The following is a 19,783-nucleotide window of genomic DNA, read 5'->3' as shown; positions in this document are numbered from 1 at the left end:
AAAGTGGAAGTGTGTTCACCCCTTCGACAAAGGCTTGTCAAACACCTACTATGTGCTAAGCCCTGTACTAACTAAACATGAAATGGCATGGTCCCTTGCTCTATCCATTAGCTCACAGTGGGTATCAGGAGAGGGGAGGGAAGAAAGGGGGGCAGAATGTTACACTGCCGTGTGATAAAGACCAGCATGGAGAGGTATGGGAGCTCTTACCTGTGCCTGGGATCTGAGATATCACAGAGGAGGTGACGTTTGAACCTGGGGTGGGCTTCAGGAAACAGGAGGAATCCCATGAACAACTTGTGGAACACACATGGCAAGATCAGAAGACCAGGGCAAGTGTTTGGCAAGTGAGCAGCAGTCTGTTGTCCCAGCGGAGCGTGTCCTGGAAGGACACCAGCCCCGTCACAGGGACTCCAGTCTCATGAGCTCATCCAAACCTGATCACCTCCCAAAGGCCCCCACCTCGAAATATCATCACACTGGGGATTAGGGCTTCAATATATGAATCGGGGGGAGGGGCCAGCATTCAGTCCATAGCAGAAGCCAGTATAAGATTTTAAGCTATGGAACCAGCTGTATTGGCAGAAAGATAAATGTGACAGCAATGTGGAAGATGAACTAGGGCCAGGAAGTCTAATCCAACTTTTTCCTTACACTGTGGACTGCCTGTCACTAGGGCTGTGTGGTCTGGCCCTAAAGACAAGCGGAAGGGTCTGGCTTCTGCTCCAGCCAGCCAGTGTCCAACATCTGGCCATCAGGTTCCCCAGGCAATCCCAGGGCAATCCGGCCACCTCAGACCTCTCAGGCCACTCCCACAGGCAGACCGCGCTGAGTGGTCAATGAATGGTCAGCAGGGGGAGCCAAAGGACCAGCGATAGGACAGAAGGCTTGTCAGCGCCTCCTCCCACGTGGGGGGAAAGGGATCCAGGTTCCAGGCCCTGGTGCAGCCTGATCCCTTGGGTTCCATCATTCCCAACCCTGTGTTCTGACCTCAGATGGGAGCACTAAAAGGGAGGGACGTTTTTCCCTAAAACCGGAGGCAAGGAATGGGGAAACACACAGGCACATATGCATATGCACACACATACCCAGATTTTTTTAAAGGCTTTTCCCAGTTTCTTGGAGAAGTTCTACTTACCAAACTTAATTTCCCCATCAAGTTTTGGATCATACATTTGTGTGTTCCTAAACTAACGCCATGGCTCTGAGCTGTGAAGGACACTTCTCAGAATATAAAATAACAAGCTGGAGCTGGACATGAGCCACAGAACTGACTTTTTCTGGTAATGATTCACACTCTTGAGACTAACTCCCAAGTAAACACTACATTTATGAATATATTTACCCCACATAATCTGTAACTGGCTGGAGGAAAGGGCACCCAGAAAAGATGTAAATGTCTAAACTTAAGGGACATCAACAGGGAAGAGCTGTGTGTTGTCATGAAAATGGTAATTATACATTTGTAGGAAGATTTGATAAGAAAACAGAAATATTTTGTTTAGGGGCATTGCATTAATGAATTTTGACCATTTCTGGAATTGGTTTCCCCAGGGCAAACTGAGCAGGAAGCCTCATCTTTCTTCTGCTGAGAGACAGAGCCATGGGGAGGAATGTGGTTGTTTGCTTGTTTTAAAGGGTAAGTGATTACGATGCCTGTTTTCCATATTTCAGTATTCTGGTATACTGTGTAATTTTTAGGTACCAAAATATTAACATTTTTGTTGGTATAGCAATATTACTTCAGTATTTTTTAAATCTGAAATTTTAATCATTTATATATTGAGATGTACCTAAGAATTATAGGTGATATCAAAATTTCAAATCAAAGACTTACTCTATTGGGAACCACTCTTCTACACCTTCATAATCTGCAAAAGAAGAAAGAAAATGCCAATCAACAAAGCGAAGTCCCTACGCAAGAATTCTTCTTATCTCTGAGCAAGTGGTGGGCAGACGTTTCAGCACTGAAACTGGTACTGGTTTCTCCTTATTGTAATCTCTATCCATAAATGAAGTAATTAAGGAAGATGAAGCAAATTGATATTCTTTAATACAGAAACTACATACAATTAGTGATAAAGACTGCATGCCCTCAAAAAAATTCAAAAGCATCTCATTTATCAAACAAGAATTGGTATCATTTGAAGATGAAGTCAGTCGCCCCCACGTCGATCTCAGTGTAAAATCAGGGTTTTCAGCAGCTGGAAAACTGTCCAAAAAACCTACATTCACAGCCCAAGGACAGCACCATTGATGAAGATATCATTTTACCTTCATTTTCAAAGTTAAATTTTCTTTATTTTTGCATAACATTTAATTTACTTTTTGTCTGATGTTTTATTAAGTTAACAACTTATTTAGATTAGAATAATAATGCATGTTTAATGTTTATATTTGAAGTTTTTCTGTTTCATTTGACGTTTTGTAGCATGTTTCTAATTTTTTTAATATATTTAATATGTTACATAGCTCCAGGTTCTTAATGTTATAGATCCCGAAAATTTTCACAGAGAATACAGGTATTCATTTCCATATTTAATAATGTGTGAAAGAAATACCAAAATACAGGTATTGACATTTTGGTCCCATCAATCACTAAGAATGAGCCCTTCTGACTCAACGGGGTTTTGTGTTGCTGTGAACTTAAGGTACAGTTAGAACTGAGCCTCTGGCATGAATAAAGGTGACAGAAGGAAGCCTGGGACACCAGGACATGACAGAGAAGGAAAGCAGTCTGCAGTGTGGGCCACACGGAGGAGCACAACTGGAAGGACTGTCAGAGAGTCAGCGTGCATTGTCCAGGTGGCGCTGGGTGACAGGGCTGAGAGAAGGAACCAAGCATAAGACCTTGGCCAGTGCCCAGAAGATGGGGTGGAAGGCAGCCCCTGAGCATCTGGCCCTTCAATCTTCACCCCATTGGCACCCAAGGTCCCAATTGATCCCTGCTCAAGTCTTCATGTGAGTAGAAACTTCTTTCTCTGCCCCAAGCACCCCACCAGCTGACCACCCAGTGAGCAAGACCTGGCCAGTGAGAGTCATCACCCTGACACACACACACACACACACACACACACACACACACACACACACCAGGAGCACAGCTTTCCATAGCACCCCTGGGACAACTGTACGCCCAAAGGGCACCCATGGACACCTAGTGGGGCAATGGAGAGGAACTCCTACTGCTGCACCTGAGAGAATAGAGAATTGAAAGCAGAGTCTCAAAGAGATATTCATATGAAGTGCTTAGAAGAGGCAAATTCAGAGACAGAAAGTAGATGGTGGCTGCCAGGAGCTAGGGGAGAGGGGGGTGGGAAGTTAGTGTTTAATGGGGACAGAGCTTCAGTTTTGTAAGATAAAAAGAACTGTTGGGGTTCCTGGGCAGCTCAGCCAGTTAAGTGTCCCGACTCTTGATTTCAGCTCAGGTCATGATCTCACAGTTTGTGAGATCGAGCCCCACATTGCACTGTGTGCTGACAGTGTGAAGCCTGCTTGGGATTCTCTCTCCCTCTTTCTCTGTCCCTCCCACACTTGTGCTCTCCCTCTCAAAATAAATAAATAAGCATTTTCAAAAAGTAGTAATTTAAAAAGAGAGATGAAAATAATTGTGGAGGTGGATGGTGATTTGCTGCATGACAATGTGAATGTGCTTAATATCACTTAACTGAACATTTAAAATGGTTGAGATTGTTGATTTTATGTTACATGCATTTTACTATAATTTTTTAAGGGGGGAGGGGGTGGAAAGGGTGAGGCAAGGAGGAATTTGACACAGACAGAGAGGAGGCAGTGTGACCCAAGGCGGAGTCTGGAGCAGGCAGCCTCAAGCCAAGCAATGAGCCACCAGACTCTGAAAGAGACAAAGAACCAATTCTCCTCTCCAGCCTCTGGAAGGAATGTGGCCCTGCCAACACCTGATTTAAGACTTCTGGCCTTCAGAATAAATGTCTGTTGTCCTAAACCCCCACCCAAAATACCATGGATTATACACTTAAAAAGGGTCAGCTTTATGGTATGTGAATTATATCTCAAAGCTTCTGTTTGTCTGGTTTGGTTTTGGTTTTTTCATTTTATTTTGCTTTTTCCCAGCTTTATTAGGATATAATTGACACGTAACATTATGTAAGTTTAACATGTACAACATGTTGATTTGATACATTTATATGTTGCAGAATGATTACCACCATAACATTAGCTAACACTTTCATCTTGGCACATAGTTACTATTTTTCTTTTTTTAAGGTGAGCACCTTTAAGATCTACTCTCTCAGCAACATTCAAGTACATGATACAGTATTAGCTATCATCACCATGCTGCACATTAGATCCCCAGAACCTGTTCATCATAACCACACGTTTGTACCCTTTGACCAACATCTCTCCATTTCTCCCACTCCCAAACTTCTGGTAAACACCACTCTACCCTGTTTCTCGGACTTTGACTTTTTTAGATTCTGCATATAAGTGCTATCATAGAGTATTTGTCTTTCTCTTTCCAACATTTCACTTAGCATAATGCCCTCAAGGTCCATCCAAGTTTTGCGAATGGAAGGATTTCCTTCTTTCTCACAACTGAATAATATTCCATTGTGTTTGTATGCACCACACCTTCTTTATCCATTCATCCACTTATGGTCACTTGGACTGTTTTCATATCTTGGCTATTGTAATGCTTCAGTGAACATGAGTGTGCAGGTGTCTCTACGAGATCTTAATTTCAATTCTTCAATACAGTTGTGTTTTTAAAAAAGAAAGACTAAGCTGTTTTTTTCTTGAGAAGAAAATATTCCCTAAGTGAAGTGCTGGTCTCTAGACGGGGGGCACCCATCAGGCCCAGGAAGCACCATGCCAAGGGTGCTGGAAATGTGTTCATCTTCATTTCTTTTAAAAACACAAGAAATGTGAATACAATAGTAATGATTATATAATAATGAATCCATCTTGGTTTACATTTGTCTTTATACTAACACCGTCACAAAATATAATGTTTAATAGTTTCTGTGGAGAAAAGAGTCTTGGAAGCAGAAGCGCCAAGGGCGCCTGGGTCATCAGTGGCCCTGCTTCCGAATAACCCGGAAGGAAATCAGTCACAGCCGCCAGAGCCGCCAGAGCCGCCAGAGCCGCCATTCCTGGGCATGGAACTCGCCCCCCGCCCTCCGGATACCCCCCCTTCTCCACCAGCCGTCAAAGCCTGGCTTAGGGACGCTCCGTTAGCACCCCGGAGCATAGGGGAAGCCCGAGAAGAGCAAGGTGGCGGCGCCGCAGACAGGCGCAGGGCAGCGCGGGAGCTTCCGGAGGTCGGACTTCCTGAAGAGGGAAGGGGGGCGGGGCAGCCCTTTGGAACCCTCTCTGTCCCAAAGCCGTGAACTGAGCCTGAAGGCAGGAGAAAGCCGTCCAACAGCTGTGACTCTGGCCTTCCTGAGGAGAGGAAGGGGCCTTCTCACCTGCCCTCCTCCCCCTGGGCTCTGGGAGGACAGGGCAAGGAAGTTGGGCTCTCGGAGGACGGGGCGCGGGGGTAAAGAGCTCCTTGGACGTCGCACTGGGAGTGACCCCCGGCTCACTAAAGTTTCTCTTTCGCTTGTCCCTGCCCACCTGCCACGTAGCATTAAAACAAAGATTTAGCCATTAAAACTAAGATTTAGAGCTCTGCCGGCTTGACTTGAAGGGATTTCCGTGATATATGGCTAAATGAGAAAAAATAAAATGAGAGTGGTATCTTTCATGATCCCATTTTTATAATGTAATTACATTGTACAAAAACACCTATGTTGCATCTTAGTGCAGCTATACGTGTAAAGTATAAAGCACATAAAGACATCTACAGAAGAATGCATTTCAGTTCATTAACAGTGGTTGGCTGAGTCTGGGGAAATAAAACTTCAGGGCAGTGCTCTGTGGTGCAGTACAAGCCCTAGCCTCCTGAGACTCGTCACATACCTTGAGGATTATATTTGTAGCCATTTGTGTAGTTAAGTGCTCTGATCCAAAAGAATAATAAAACTTCTCTTATCTCCCAAGGGAAGGTGCTTACCACCTGGAGTAGGTCCCTATGCCTAAGGTGCCTGGGAGACTGGCAGGCTATGGTGCTAGGTATTTATACTTCAAAAGAGATGAAGAGGCAGAATTTAGAGACATCTCTGGGACCTAAACCAGGGCTGTTTGCTTCCTGGATAAATTTTATTCACATTTCAAAGGGTGGTGTTAAGATTCAGGCCTGTGATACTTCCAAGGAGACTCTTTCAGAAAAAAAGAGGACAACTGCCCTCTTCCCCTTGTTAAAAAACAAAATTCAACAAAGTAAAACTTAAAGATCTTGTTGGCTTTATTCAACAATTCACAAATCAGGCAGCATCCCATCCAACAGGAGCTCCAAAGAGCTGTACAAAATCGAAGGCTTTTATAGACAGAAGAAGGCAGAAGAAAAAGACATTTCTACCAAAAAGGGGGGGGGGGGGGGATTGTTTGAGGCAAGTTCATCTTCGTATAGGGGACAGACAGGGTCTATCAGTGATCACCTCACTAATGCTGGCCAGATAATTCCAGATTGACTAGCTAAAGTTCACCTTCCCGGGAAAGGTTGAGGCTGCAGTTGGGTCAGGTGTTAAGTCTTGGTTTATTGACTCCATTTGTGGCCTGTTCTCTCTTTTTAAACCCCGTTTATAAGTAAAGAAAAATCATTTTTCCTTGTTCTAGCCTTGGATGCTGCTCCCCGAATGTGGCCTGGCCCAGGGTGACATCTGAGCCAAGGCAGCCCTGACACCTTGGTTATGTACTTAATTTAAGGTCGTTAATAAGAAATCTTATCTCTGTCTGCAATACCTCATGTATACATTCAGGACAAAATCAATAAAGATAAATATTAAAAACCCAAGATTGAAAGAGAAAAGAAGAGGAGTATGATGTTGTGATATAAGAAATATGTATTTTTGGTCATTCAAATGACCAACGTATATTTCTCATTTATACTTAGACTTTGTCCAGTTTCTGGCTCAGAACTCCCAAAAACCTTGGAATTTCTTGAGTAAGAAGAGCAATGGAAGCATCTTTTGTTTTAATATTTCATCTCTTGTCTTCAATTCCTGAAAAATGCTTCGGAGCCATAAAGAGGGTTTCTTACTATCCATAACCAGTGCTTTCAGCTCAGGTCATGATCTCACAGTTCTTAAGTTTGAGCCCCACATGGGACTGACAGCACAGAGCCTGCTTGTGATTCTCACTCTCCCTCTCTCTCTACCCCTCTCCCACTAGTACTCTCTGAGTCTCTAAATAAATAAACAAATAAATAAACTTAAAAAAAAATAAAGAGCATTATTAAAGATAAAATAGTCACATATTAATACAAAAATCCCCCAAAGACATAACAACTCTGAACTTTCTGCATTTAATAACATAGCCTCAAAATATATAAAGCCGATATTAACAGAATTACAACAAGAAATTCATAAATTCACAGCCGTGGAGAGATATTTCAACATACTTTTTTCAGTAATTCAGAGAACAAGCAGACAAAAATCTCCATAAGAAAAAAGGAAATAGAAAACTATAGAATACATGCTCTTCTGAAGCTCCACACTTTTATGTAATTGCCTACATGCTAGAAGGAGAATGGACATCTCAACACATTTCATAAGATTGATGTCATACCTGTTATGGGACTACAATTTAAATAAGCTAAAAATTAATAACAAATGGATACCTATAAGAACGGCATATGTTTGAAAATTATAGACTTTTAAATATTTTAATACAAATATAGGCTTTTAAAAAGTATTCATTAAAAGATGGAAAATCATAATTAAATTAGAAAATGCTTAGAGCTTAACAATTCAATTACATATTTATATACAACAATACAACAATATACATATTTTGGGGTGTGGCGAAAACAGTTCTTAGAGGAAAGTGTACAGCCTAAAGTCACATATTAGAAAAGACAAAATTTTACAAATAAATGAGTCATCTCAAAATAAATCCAAGCTATGCTGAAGGAAGAAAATAAAAGAGCATAATTTAATAAAATATAAAACAAAAATACAATAGAATTGATAAAGCCAAACTTAGTTTATTAAAAACACTGGAAGAAAAAAAAAGACATCCCTCTAACAATATTATTCAAAGAAAATGAAAAGAAAGGAAAGGCACAAATTAACAATAGTAACCAAAAGAGGAGTTTTCATGTTTCCAGTATATAAATAATAAGAGTATATAATGAATAATTTTATATCGATAAATATTTATTTATTTATTTATTTATTTAGGGAGCTGTGGAGAATGAGGATCTGAAGCAGGCTCTGTGCTGACAGGCTGACAGCAGTGAGCCCGATGTGGGGCTTGAACTCACGAACCGCAAGTTCATGACCTGAGCTGAAGTCAGACGCTCAACCAACTGAGCCACTCAGGTGCCCCTATATCAATAAATTTTAAAATGTAGATGAAATGGGTAAATTCCTAGAGAAAAATCTCACCACTCTGGCACAAGGAGGGAGTAGAGAGACTGAATGGCTCAATGACCATGTGAAATGGCACCAGTAGTTCAAAGTCTATGACAAAGAAAATTCCTGCCAGATTTTACCAATGAGATTCATGAAAACCATTCAAGGAACAAATTTCAGGTTTCTACACAATATGCTTAAGTTTAGAAATGGAGGAAGAAAGGGGCGCCTGGCTGGCTTCGTTGGAGGAGTGCACAACTCTTCGTCTCAGAGTCATGAGTTGGAGCCCCATGTTGGGTGTAGAGATTACTTAAATAAATAAAAGTTAAAAAAAAAGAAAGAAAGAAAGAAATGAGGATAGAAAACTTTCTCCCATTCATTTTATGATGCCAGTATAACCTTTATATCCAAACATGCAAGGATAATACAAGAAAGGAAAATTATAAACCAGTCTTACTCAAGAGTAAAAATCTGAACTATAATGCTAGCAAACCAAATTCAGCAACATATAAAAACTGACCCGTCATGACTAAGATGGGTTTATCCCAGAAATATAAAAATGGTTTAATGATAGAAAGTAGTTATAGGGACACCTGGATGACTTTATCAGTTAAGTGTCTGACTCTTGATTTCGGCTCAAGTCATGATCTTAACAGTTTGTGACAGCAAGCTCTGAGGCCAGCTCTGCACTGACAGCATGGAGCCAGCTTTGGATTCTGCCTCTTGTCTCTCTCTTCCCCTCCCCCCAAAAAATAAATAAACATTTAAAAATATAGTATTTTTAAAAAGAAAATAAAGTTATATAATTCATTAACAGCTAAAAGAGAAAATTAAGCAATCGTCTTAATATATGCAGAAAAAGCATTTTAAAAATATAAATTCATGATTTTAAATGAAAACTCAGAAAACAGAATAAAGAGAACTTTAATTTCTGATTAAAGTTTCTTTAAAAAAAAAACTACAGTAAATATCACATTTAATGGTGAAGCATTTAAAAGTATTTCTTTTAGGATTAGAAACAAAAAGGTGTATCCACCAACACTGCTATTTAACAAGGTACTAACAAAATACAAGAGGTCCTTGCCAAAGCAATAGGAAAGAAAAATAAATAAAAGTCATATGTATTATAAAAGAAAAAGGGAAATTTTGATTTGCAGATTGAAATAATTGGCTCTAAAGAAAACCCAAAAGATTCTAAATTATTAGAAATAATACAACTTTAGCAAAGTTTCTGAATATAAAATCAATACAAAACTCAATAACAAAAAGGAAAGAAATCTTGTCACATGTTATATATGAATGAACCTTGGAGACATTATGTTAAGTGAAATAAGGCAGTCACCAAAAAAGATAATACTGTATAACTCCACTTACATGAATTATCTAAAGCAGTCAAATTCATTGAAAGAGAAAGCAGCATGCTGGAGCCAGAGACCAGGTGAGGGGTAGAAAATGGGGAGTTGTTGTTTAATGGATGTGGAATTTCAGTTCTGCAAGATGAAAGAGATCTGGAGATCTGTTGCCCAACAACGTGAACACACCTAACACTACAAAACTGAACACTTGAAAATGGTTAAAATGGTAAGTTTTGTTTTGTTTTATATTTAAGCATGTAGAAACTCAATTACATTTCTATACCAATAACAAAAACAAACATTTTTTTAAAACATGCCATTTGCAACAATGTCAATAAATTGTACAATTAAGTGTGCATTGGTGAGAATGATCACATGCTATTCAAAGACATTAAAGATCTAAATAAATAGAGAGGTAAACCATGTTCATGGATTGGAAGATTCAACATTCTCCACAGGCTGATCCACAGAATCTATGCAATGTCAAACAGAACCCCAACAAGTTGTTCTGTGGGACTTAACAAGATCACGCTGACGTGTATATTTTAAAGTAGAGGACCAAGAAACACCAGAGCCTGCAGTGTGTTGCAAACCAAGCCAGTAATGTGTGATGTGCAAAAGAGAGTGGCCCATGGCATCACATGCTCCTGAACACCGTCCAGTGGACTGAAGCAATGTGCGGCCATTTGTGTCATCTGCAGGGAAGATCATCAAGGATGACACAATCACACATGGCAGGTTTTTAATGGACTAGAAGATTGAGGACAGTTTCCTTCTGGAAAATAAAGACAGAAGGAGTAGAATCCAAAAATTAATTAATTAATTAATTAATTAATTAGAGAATAGCAGAGATATCCCTGAAAATGAAGAGCACAGTGAAAGATTTGCCTCACCACGTGTCAAGGATTATTACAGAAATATAAAAATTTTTTAAAGATGGAGTGGCATTGGCATAGAAGTAGAGCAATCAATGGAAAAGAAAAGAGAGCTTGAAAACAGACTCTCCTACATTTACTACACAACGGACATTACAGAGTGATGAACAGATGGAATTTTTAATACATTTTTCTGGAACAGAAGATTAAATATTTAGTATTTAATACTAAAATATTAGTAGCAAAAATATTTTTTAAACACTTCTCTTGTTTAATGTTTATTTGCTTTGAGAGAGACTGCAAGTGCACTCTCACACACAGGAACGTGAGCAGGGGAGGGACAGAGAGAGAGGGAGAGAGAGAACCCCAAGCAGGCTCTTCACTGTCTGCACAGAGCCCAACTTGGGACTCAATCCCGTGCACTGCAAGATCATGACCTGAGCAGAAATCAAGAGTTGGATGCTTAACTGACTGAGCCACCCAGGTGCCCCAGGAGCAAAAATTATTATTGAAGAAAGAAGAAATGATAAACACAATGACGAGACGGTGGTTCCACTGGAAGGGAGGGAGATGAGATGGGGAAGGCTATCCAGGGGATTGCAAAGTAAAAGTAACATTCATTTCTTAAACTCAAGGGTTTTGCGCACGATTCTTATTTCTTAGATGTGTTCCATAGATCATTTTGTACACAATTAAAACATGTAAAAGAAAAAGATGAAGCAAAAATGGCCAAACTACGTCATGATAAAATGCACACTAGTGAACTGAGGGGAGGGGGACGGCCAAGCTCTGACCGCACCCCCAGGTAGAGGCTCTTAGTTACCTGTAACTTAGTCTTTTCACTCATTAAATGGGGCTAACAATACATACTACACACAAACCTGAGGCTCACAAAAGACAACGGATACAAAAGTGTCTTATAAAAGTAAAAGTGCTACACAAATGTAAAGTGGCATTATCTTTAACAATTTCAGATTTGTTGGACAGGGAACAGAGCTACGTCCTGTGACTCAGTTCTGCACCCTCTTCCTGGCCCCGTCCCAGCTTACAAAATGGGCTGCCCTGTGGTTTCAGCTTCAGGGTGTCTGTCAGGAGGACTAGGACGAAGGGGGTCATCCACGGGGGAAAGAACCTCAGCTACGGGAGTGGGGTCACAGCCACTCCCACCGTCCCACCTGCAGGTGAACTGGACTTCCCAGATCAGCCTCAGCAAAGGGACAGAGTATGAATGAAGCCCCCGGCTCACTTCTGAACGTCTCCCTCTCCTCTAAGCCCAGACGCCCACACCACCGAGTGAGCACACAGGGCTTACTTCAATTTTACGTCAATTAAAAGCAAACAAGATAAAAATGAGCAGTCCGTGCTCATTTCCACCCCCGAATCCACGTTTAATGTCTTCACCTACCAGATTCCTTTAGAAATACTGCTTCCTCCCACCACCATCCCCCCCCCCCGAAAAAAACCTTTAAAAATTTTTTTAATGTTTACTTATTTTTGAGACAGAGACAGACAGAGCATGAGCAGGGAGAGAGGGAGACACAGAATCTGAAGCAGGCTCCAGGCTGTGAGCTGTCAACACAGAGCCCCACGTCGGGCTCTAATCCACGAACGGAACTGTGAGATCATGACCTGAGCCGAAGTCGGATGCTTGACTGAGCCACCCAGGGGCCCCTAAAAACCTTTAAAATCATACCCTCAGGTGCATGGCTGGTTCAGACGGTAGAGTGTGAGACTGTTCATCTCAGGGTTGAGTTTGAGCCCCAAGTTGGGGGTAAAGATTACTTAAAAATGAAATCTTAAAAAAAAATTGGGGTGCCTAGGTGGCTCAGTCAGCAGGACGTCTGATCTCACAGCTTGTGAGTTCGAGGCCGGAGCCCCGCATGGGGCTCTGTGCTGACAGCCTGGAGCCTGGAGCCTGCTTCGGATTCTGTGTCTGCCTCTCTCTCTGCCCCTTCTCTGCTTGTGCTCTCTCTCTCTCTCTCTCTCTCTTTCTCTCTCTCAAAAATAATTAAACATTTAAAAAAAATTTGTTTTAATCACCCTTAAAGCTAACAAAAAGTTTTGCGATTTACTTGGGGTTTGTTTTATTTTTTAAATCCGTGTGCCCATTCCCTCCACTACCGTGGAGAAGCAGAAGCTGGGGGCCATATGCTGTTGATCTAGCAGGTGGGCTGTGTTCCGCCTCTCGGCCCTCCAGCCACTAGGGCTCTCCGGAAACGCGGGGCTGAGCCTGAGCAGCTCCTCCTCCCTCTTTGCACCAAGTCTTCCCCTGAAAGAGGGAAGAGGAGGTGCGGGGTTCAAATTCTATTTGTCGCCTTTCTTTCCTTGACTCGCGCAGGCTCGTCTTAGACAAAGTCGAGGGGCTTTATGTGGGAATCAGTTGCTGGGGCCAAAAGATCCCCTGCTGACATTCCCTGGGCAGCCAAGTCCCATCTCCCTCCTCATAAGAAGGGCTCCATGAGGGCCAGAGCTGTGGGGTCCATCCCCCCGCGCCTTCCCCGGGGCTCAAGAAGACCGATCCCACCTTCGCCCAGCACCCTGCTCTCTGCCCACACGAGGGCGCGGGCTCCACCACTTGGCAGCCACTGCGGGTGGGGAAGGTGCTTTTCCAGAGGGAGTTGAATAGAGCCAAGCAAGGCTTGGACGACGCCCTGCAGACCCAGAGCTCAGGGAGCTCGGGGACCCTGGGTCTCTCCTGCTCCCACCGGCGTCACTTCCTACTCCCTGGAGGCAGGAGAGACGATGAGAGGAGGGGCTAGTTGCCCTCTTCGCTTCCCCACAGAGAAGGAAGACAACTCCACTAAGTTGGGCCCCCAGGGAAGTGGGGAAGAGACAGAGGAAGGAGAACATGGCCCCCCTCTGAGGTGCCCAAAACAGAGGCGCTGGCCTGGCTCAGACTAGGCCTGGAGGGCTGAGCACAGTGACTGAGACACAGTTCACCCCGAACCCCAACCCTGAAAACACAAATGCAAACAATGGACTCAATCATTCAGTTAGTCACCCTCCCTGACGGGGCTGAGAGCCAGGCTGCGTTCCAAGGGTGAGTCATCATGCTGAGGCTGCAGGGATGGGCCAGCTCAGTATTGACTGAAAGACTTGAACCTGCAGTTGGCCCACCCCCAGGGACCCCCGCCCTGCCCCCTTGGTGAGCACCCCGCCCTGCACCCTTGGTGAGCACCTCACCTTGCCCCCTTCGTGAGCACCCTGCCCTGCCCCCTTCGTGAGCACCCCTCACTCTGCCTCCTTGGTGAGCACCCCTCACCCTGCCCCCTTCGTGAGCACCCCACCGTGCCCCCTTCGTAAGCACCCCTCACTCTGCCCCCTTGGTGAGCACCCCTCACTCTGCCTCCTTGGTGAGCACCCCTCACCCTGCCCCCTTGGTGAGCACCCCTCACTCTGCCCCCTTGGTGAGCACCCCTCACTCTGCCTCCTTGGTGAGCACCTCACCCTGCCCCCTTCGTGAGCACCCCACCGTGCCCCCTTGGTGAGCACCCCACCGTGCCCCCTTGGTGAGCACCCCTCACCCTGCCCCCTTCGTGAGCACCCCTCACTCTGCCCCCTTGGTGAGCACCCCTCACCCTGCCCCCTTGGTGAGCACCCCACCGTGCCCCCTTGGTGAGCACCCCGCCCTGCCCCCTTGATGAGCACCCCGCCCTGCCCCCTTCGTGAGCACCCCACCCTGCTCCCTTGGTGAGCACCCCTTGATTTGTCTGTGCAGGTACCTGCTCCTCAGATCACCACCCCCAACACAAAGGACCCTGTACCTAAATACAGGGACAGACTCCTAAAGTAGGCCCCCCAGCTCTGACTGGGCCACGGGCAGCTGCTGTGGACTCAGCCATACAGTGTCCTCCAGGGCCTCAGAACACTCTCCAGCCAAGCTTTGGGCCAGATGTGCCCTCTGCTCCGTCTCACCGTGGTGAGAAAGTGGATGGGTCCAACCCCACGGCCCTTCTCCCCTCAGCACACTCAGAACAAAACAGAGCTTTGTGTTCAGGGACCCCGGCCAGACTATGTCTGCCCCACTTTGGACCTAGCACAGCCTGGCTCAGGAACCATCTCCTTCGGCACTCCCATCCCAGAACCCCCTCTGCTGGGGACCCTCTAACTGGGGACTTGCTTAAGATGTCTTCGCCCCGAGTGAGACCCTTTTCTAATTGATGTAAAGGCACCTTATGAGTTAGTAGTGGCCTTGTTAGGGTGGCCCCAGGCAGGGGACATCGCTGAGTCACTCATAGAGGTGACCATGAGCAAACCCTATGATGGCTGGTGCAGCACCGAGGGGAACAAATCACTGGGAAGCCAGGACAGAGGAAAACTTGACCAAAAAAGGTATTTATTGAACAATTACCCACCACTGGATTTGACTTAGGACCGACAGAGGGTGTCTCCACCTTCCTGATTTATTTTCAGCCCTTGAGGGCATCATTGTAGATCAAAGCCAAGGCCCCCAGAAAGGTGACATATTCCTGGAAGTTCACCTCCTGGTCCTTGTTCCGGTCAAGGTCGTCCATCAGCTTTGCGATTTCAGCATCCTGCAGCTTCTAACACGTTAGAATGGGAAATCCAGACTCAACAATGGTGAGAGCCCTGGGTTCTTTCCCTTTCCCCCTCCCTCACACAAGTGGCCCTGTGCTGGCTTGTCCACCTCGGGGTCACTTGGCTGTACTGCTAGTACTGCTCGCTCCTGCTGAGTTACTCAGGGACAGCGAGCACGGGGCTGCGTAGGGGGACTGACCAACCGTCCTGGTCAGGTATGCGACTTGGGCCCCAGGACGTGGATACCTGTGAGTCCCATGGCACCTCCCCTTCTCCTGATCCTGCTTCTGGGGCCCCGGGGGGGAGACTCACCGGGCCAATGGTGAGCTCTTTCTGGATAAGCTCCTTCAGCTCCTTCTTGCTCAGGGTGTTCTTGTCGCCTTCCCTGCCCGAGTACTTGTGGAAGATGGCCACGAGGAGGCCGATGGCCTGATCCAGAGGGCATGCCATGGCTGGGTGCTGGGCTGGGAGCTGGGGTGGAGAGGCTGGTCAGGGCCTTCCCACCCTCCCACATACCCCAGAGCTCGGCCCCCACCATCCCGCCTGGGACTGCGTTGCCCAGCCGCCCAGGAGTCAGGAGCCAGCCCAGGGCGGGGGGGGGGGGGGGGGGGGGGGGGGGGGGGGGGGGGGGGGAGGTTGTTGGGGAGCGGTTGGGGGGAGGCTGGGAAAGGCGGACCTCAGTCCTGGAGGAGAGGTGGTCGGGGCACAAACGGGGCACCAGCTGAGACCCGGCCTCCAGGGGTCCCGCAAGTTGGGGAGAAGGGGGCTGGGGGGCAGCACACACGCGGTGCCGACGCTCCCCGGGCGCACCCGCCTGCAGCCCGGGGCGCACTCGGGGAAGCCGCCCGCCGGCTCCGGGCCGGACTCACCCCAGGGCACTCACCGCGCGGCCGGCGAGCGTCGAGCGACCAGCGGGGCGGTGTCCAGAGCGCCTTTTAGCGGCCGGGGAGCGGAGGCCGGGCGGGCCAGAGCCCACCCCCGGGGCCCCGGGCACCCCCCCCCGGTCACGCCCCCCTCCCCAGGCCAGCCCCGCCCCCACCCCACCCTTCCGCCGAGGCCCGCCGGGCGCCAGCCGTCTACACCACACACCCCCGGGGGCCCCCCTCCTGCCCGGGGCTGTTCCGGGTTCCGGGGCTGGAAGAGCCGGTGGAAGAACGGGAATCCTACGGGAGGTCGCTGCATCCAGGGACATCGAGCCCCCGGGGCGGGGGGCTGGGGTCCCCAGACGGTGTTCAGGATCAGCCCTAGATGAAGGAGGGGGGCAGCCAGGGGTCTGCGGGATTCGATTTAAAGGTATCTACAGCGCCCACGCCTCGGCAAAAGTCCCAGCACCACTCTCACAACCCTTCTTCCTCCCCAGCCCTCAGCCCGCACCCCCTCAGCCCCGCAGCCCCGCGCCCCCGCGCCCTCCGCACCTCCGCGCCCCCCCACCTGGAATCCCACCTGCAGTACCCACCCCCCACCCGCCTTTGTGTGCACACTGGCCCTGGCCTTAGTTATTTACGCTCCAGTGAAAAGGTTTCCAGATCTTCTCCTGAGAAAGGACTTTCATAAAGGGAAGTGGGGACAGCAGAAAGCACTGGACCCCACAGATTGGCGGGGGGGGGGGGGGGGGGGGAGGAGCTTGCTGCTGAGGGGGAATTGGGGGGAGACGGAAAGGGGGCTGGCAAGGGTGTTGTCAGGGTGGCCTCCTGTGGCCTCGGACTGGCTTGCCCACAGCTGCACTCAGGAGCCACACCCCAGCCTCCCCCCCCCCCCCCCGCCCCTCCCCAAGCTCTTCCCTTAGCGTTCTCTAGGAAGTGAGTGAAAACCTGGCCCAACTTCCCCATTTTCTGGAAGCCCAGTAAACTCAGTGACATCCACACTGAAGGAGGGCAGGAAGCAGGGGCGGAGCCCAGGACCCTAACCCCAGAGGCTCTCAACCCCTGGAAGAGAAGCTCTGCCTTGTGCCACACACCCCCAACCCAGGTGGACAAGATATCTTCAAAACCAGCCTGGAATCAAACATTTTTATTTCCCCTGCCAGAAGGGAAGGCCGAAGCAGGGTCTGTCCGAAAGGGAGAGGAGGGCAAGGGTCCACAGAGGGTCTGTGAGAGGAGCTACAGAGGCCATGGACAAGGGGCTGAGCTCTGGTCACTTGCTGTCCTCCAGGAAGAAGTCATTGTAGGCCATGCACAGAGTGGTCAGGAACACTGAGTACTCCTTGAAGTCGATCTCCTGGTCACAGTTCTTGTCCAAGCTCTTCATCAGGTCATCAATGCTGCTCTCCTTCATCTTCTTAGAGAGCCCAGAGAGAGGGTCCGGTCAGCCACCCTGCCCAGCCTTGCCTCACCACTGCACTGTGCCACCCACCCCCTCGGGGCAGCCTCAGGGTGACCCTCAGCGGGGTCAGCAGCACTCTGAACATCTCGACCCCCAGACTCCCCCAGCCCACACCCAGCACAGGCCTGGAACCATGCAAGGGTTCAGTGGTCTGACTCCTGAATCTAAGCAAATGTCAGTAGGAAAGCCCGTCCAGCCTCCCTTTTCCACAACACTTTCCACCATCCAGAGAAACAGTCTCTACATTTTATACAATGTCTAGCAGAAATGTCCTGGTGACCACGTGGTACTGAGCATGATCCAAGTCTCAGGCTTACCCCATAGAGGATAGTTGAGGACCGACCCGGACGACACGTCCTGAGATCAACGTGCTGGATCTGAGCAGCCGCCCCAGCCTTCCCTTGCGGGGAGAGCCTGCAGCCCAGCCGTGTGGACTGGAGTCCCTGACTCAGCTACACCCTGTCTGGTCCCTTGCTCTCCCAGTCCTGTTCCGCCAAGAGGGTGGAGACAGGGCCCTCAGGTGGGACAGGAAGAAAATACAGACACACTCTGCCCTCCCCTCTTCACTGCCCCCAGCTCCCGCTTTCCCACGGGAGACAGACGTCAGGACAAATGGAGATGGAAACAGCCTCTCTGTGACGAGATCCTTGTCCCCGGTCTGGGCTCCTGTTAAAGTTAGGCCTTCCCCCAAGGCTTCTGTCCCCCTGTAATTAACCCCTAAGGGACCCGTGCCCCTTCCTTTGCCCTCATTAACTCCAGGATGCAGACAACCTGGCAGGAAAGCAGAGGGCAGGCTCAGTGATACTCACACCTGCTCCAGTCGCTGCCCAAAGGGCCAAACTCAGAGAGAATCTCTCTGGGGAGGCCCACCAAGGTTCAGGATGCGACCAGAAAGGACCCCACCCTGGATTTTCAAAGAAAAAGGGAGTACTCGCCTCTCACTAGTGTCCTCGGACAAGTTGGATCATGTTTCTGAGCCTCTATTTTTTTTAACTGTAAAAATAATATAGTAATTTCCTCATAGGCCTTCACTCCCACCTACCCTGGTCAGCTACCTCCCACCTTCACCATCTGGCAAGAAGCAATCTGTCTCCTTCCAACCTTGTGTCACAACTAGCAGAATGACCCCTTTTGTCCCTGTGTCAGTGCCAGCTGGGAGTCCTGGAGACATGGAGAGTCAGGTGCAGGCCCTGGCCTTGAGCTGAACCCAGCTCAAGCTGGACACCCTCGCCCCTCATCCCCCATGATCCCTCTCAAAGGCTCTTCCATGGCTGCCTGGGCCTGGCCTCAACACAGAAGGCTCTCTGACTTCTAAACTTTCACACGGAATGTAATGCACCCTCTGGACACCACCCTTCCTCCTTCCCAGTGAAACACAACTCATCTCCCAGCATAGAGCTCTAGCATCTGTTGGCCCAAGATGTCCACACTCTGCTTTAGGTCTCTGATGGTTCCCTTGAGCTATCCTGCTCCTGGCTGACACTAGAGCACTTGGAGGGCAGATGTGTGTCCCTGTAGCTTGGGCTTCCAACATCACAGGAGGGGAGCCCTTGACAGTGATATGGTGCTTCCCCTTCTTTCCTCCTCCCCCATGATGTACACAGGGAGCACTTGGGCTTTGGGGTGGGGGTGAGGTCACCTACCTCTCCAAGACACAGCTCCTTCTTGATCAGCTCCTTGAGTTCCTTCCTGCTCAGGGTCAGTTTGCTGCCTTCTCTCCCCGAATATTTGTGGAAAGTGGTGACCATAGTGGTCAGGGCCTTCTCAAGAGGTGTCTCCATCAGTGTGTGGCTCTGGAGGGTGAAGCGGGAGGAGAGGATCACCATCCTCCGGAAACCGGACTTTCTGCTTCCCCATCACCAGCCCAGCCCCAAGGCTTTCTCTAAAGGACCAGAAACTGGAACCCTGGATGAGACAGAAATCTACCAACAAATGGACCCAAATGTGCCAGGGAAGGTTGTAATAAGACCCAAGGCAAACTTGGAAGAGCCGGGACGATGAGACTAACCATCCCCCAAAGGAGCCTACACACTCTCCTGCTTAGGAGATGCTGGAAGAGGGCTCTAGGGGCAGGTGACAAGAGGACTTCCCCAGAAGATGAACTGGAGGCAGATGATGAGTTGAGAAGGGTCCCTGGCCCATCTAGCTTGGGCACTTGTTTGTCAGAGGCAGCCCTCACCCTAATCACCCTCGTTGGCCCGGGTGCCTGAATCACCTGTTAGTGGGGAGTGTCCCATTATAGAAGTGGAGGACAGGG

The 19,783-nt window shown here is 47.9% G+C and overlaps 2 protein-coding genes across 3 annotated transcripts; both read right to left on the bottom strand.

Annotated features, from left to right (window-relative positions):
- Window positions 1-14,984: 14,984 nt before the first annotated feature.
- Window positions 14,985-16,193, bottom strand: S100A6 (S100 calcium binding protein A6). Of its 2 annotated transcripts, none has more exons than XM_042976213.1 (3): window positions 16,088-16,193; window positions 15,517-15,675; window positions 14,985-15,209 (listed from the first exon to the last, which is right to left on the bottom strand). In XM_042976213.1, exons 2-3 carry the CDS (start codon window positions 15,652-15,654, stop codon window positions 15,075-15,077), a joined length of 273 nt encoding a protein of 90 aa, XP_042832147.1. In that variant the 5' UTR covers window positions 15,655-15,675; window positions 16,088-16,193; the 3' UTR covers window positions 14,985-15,074. The 2 variants fall into 2 exon arrangements, with proteins under 2 accessions (XP_042832147.1, XP_042832148.1); XM_042976214.1 differs by having other exon boundaries at window positions 16,074-16,164.
- Window positions 16,194-17,204: 1,011 nt separating this feature from the next.
- S100A5 (S100 calcium binding protein A5) lies at window positions 17,205-19,352 on the bottom strand. The gene is made up of 2 exons (XM_007087965.3): window positions 19,170-19,352; window positions 17,205-17,481 (listed from the first exon to the last, which is right to left on the bottom strand). The coding sequence occupies exons 1-2, from the start codon at window positions 19,350-19,352 to the stop codon at window positions 17,338-17,340; spliced, it is 327 nt and encodes a 108-aa protein (XP_007088027.2). The 3' UTR covers window positions 17,205-17,337.
- Window positions 19,353-19,783: the final 431 nt, after the last annotated feature.

Source organism: Panthera tigris, chromosome F3, assembly GCF_018350195.1.
Source record: "Panthera tigris isolate Pti1 chromosome F3, P.tigris_Pti1_mat1.1, whole genome shotgun sequence".
In the NCBI taxonomy this organism is placed as follows: domain Eukaryota; kingdom Metazoa; phylum Chordata; class Mammalia; order Carnivora; family Felidae; genus Panthera; species Panthera tigris.
The sequence above is the reverse complement of the archived record's forward strand: the minus strand, read 5'-3'. Positions and strand labels throughout refer to the sequence as shown.

Bases quoted from the DNA above. Each gene is read 5' to 3' on its own strand.
- S100A6 (XM_042976213.1), bottom strand. From the start codon at position 15,654: ATGGCATGCCCTCTGGATCAGGCCATCGGCCTCCTCGTGGCCATCTTC. The intron at 15,210-15,516 runs GTGAGTCTCCCC...CTAACGTGTTAG, and splicing joins AAGAGCTCACCATTGGCCCG to AAGCTGCAGGATGCTGAAAT.
- S100A5 (XM_007087965.3), bottom strand. From the start codon at position 19,352: ATGGTGATCCTCTCCTCCCGCTTCACCCTCCAGAGCCACACACTGATG. The intron at 17,482-19,169 runs GTAGGTGACCTC...GGGCTCTCTAAG, and splicing joins AGGAGCTGTGTCTTGGAGAG to AAGATGAAGGAGAGCAGCAT.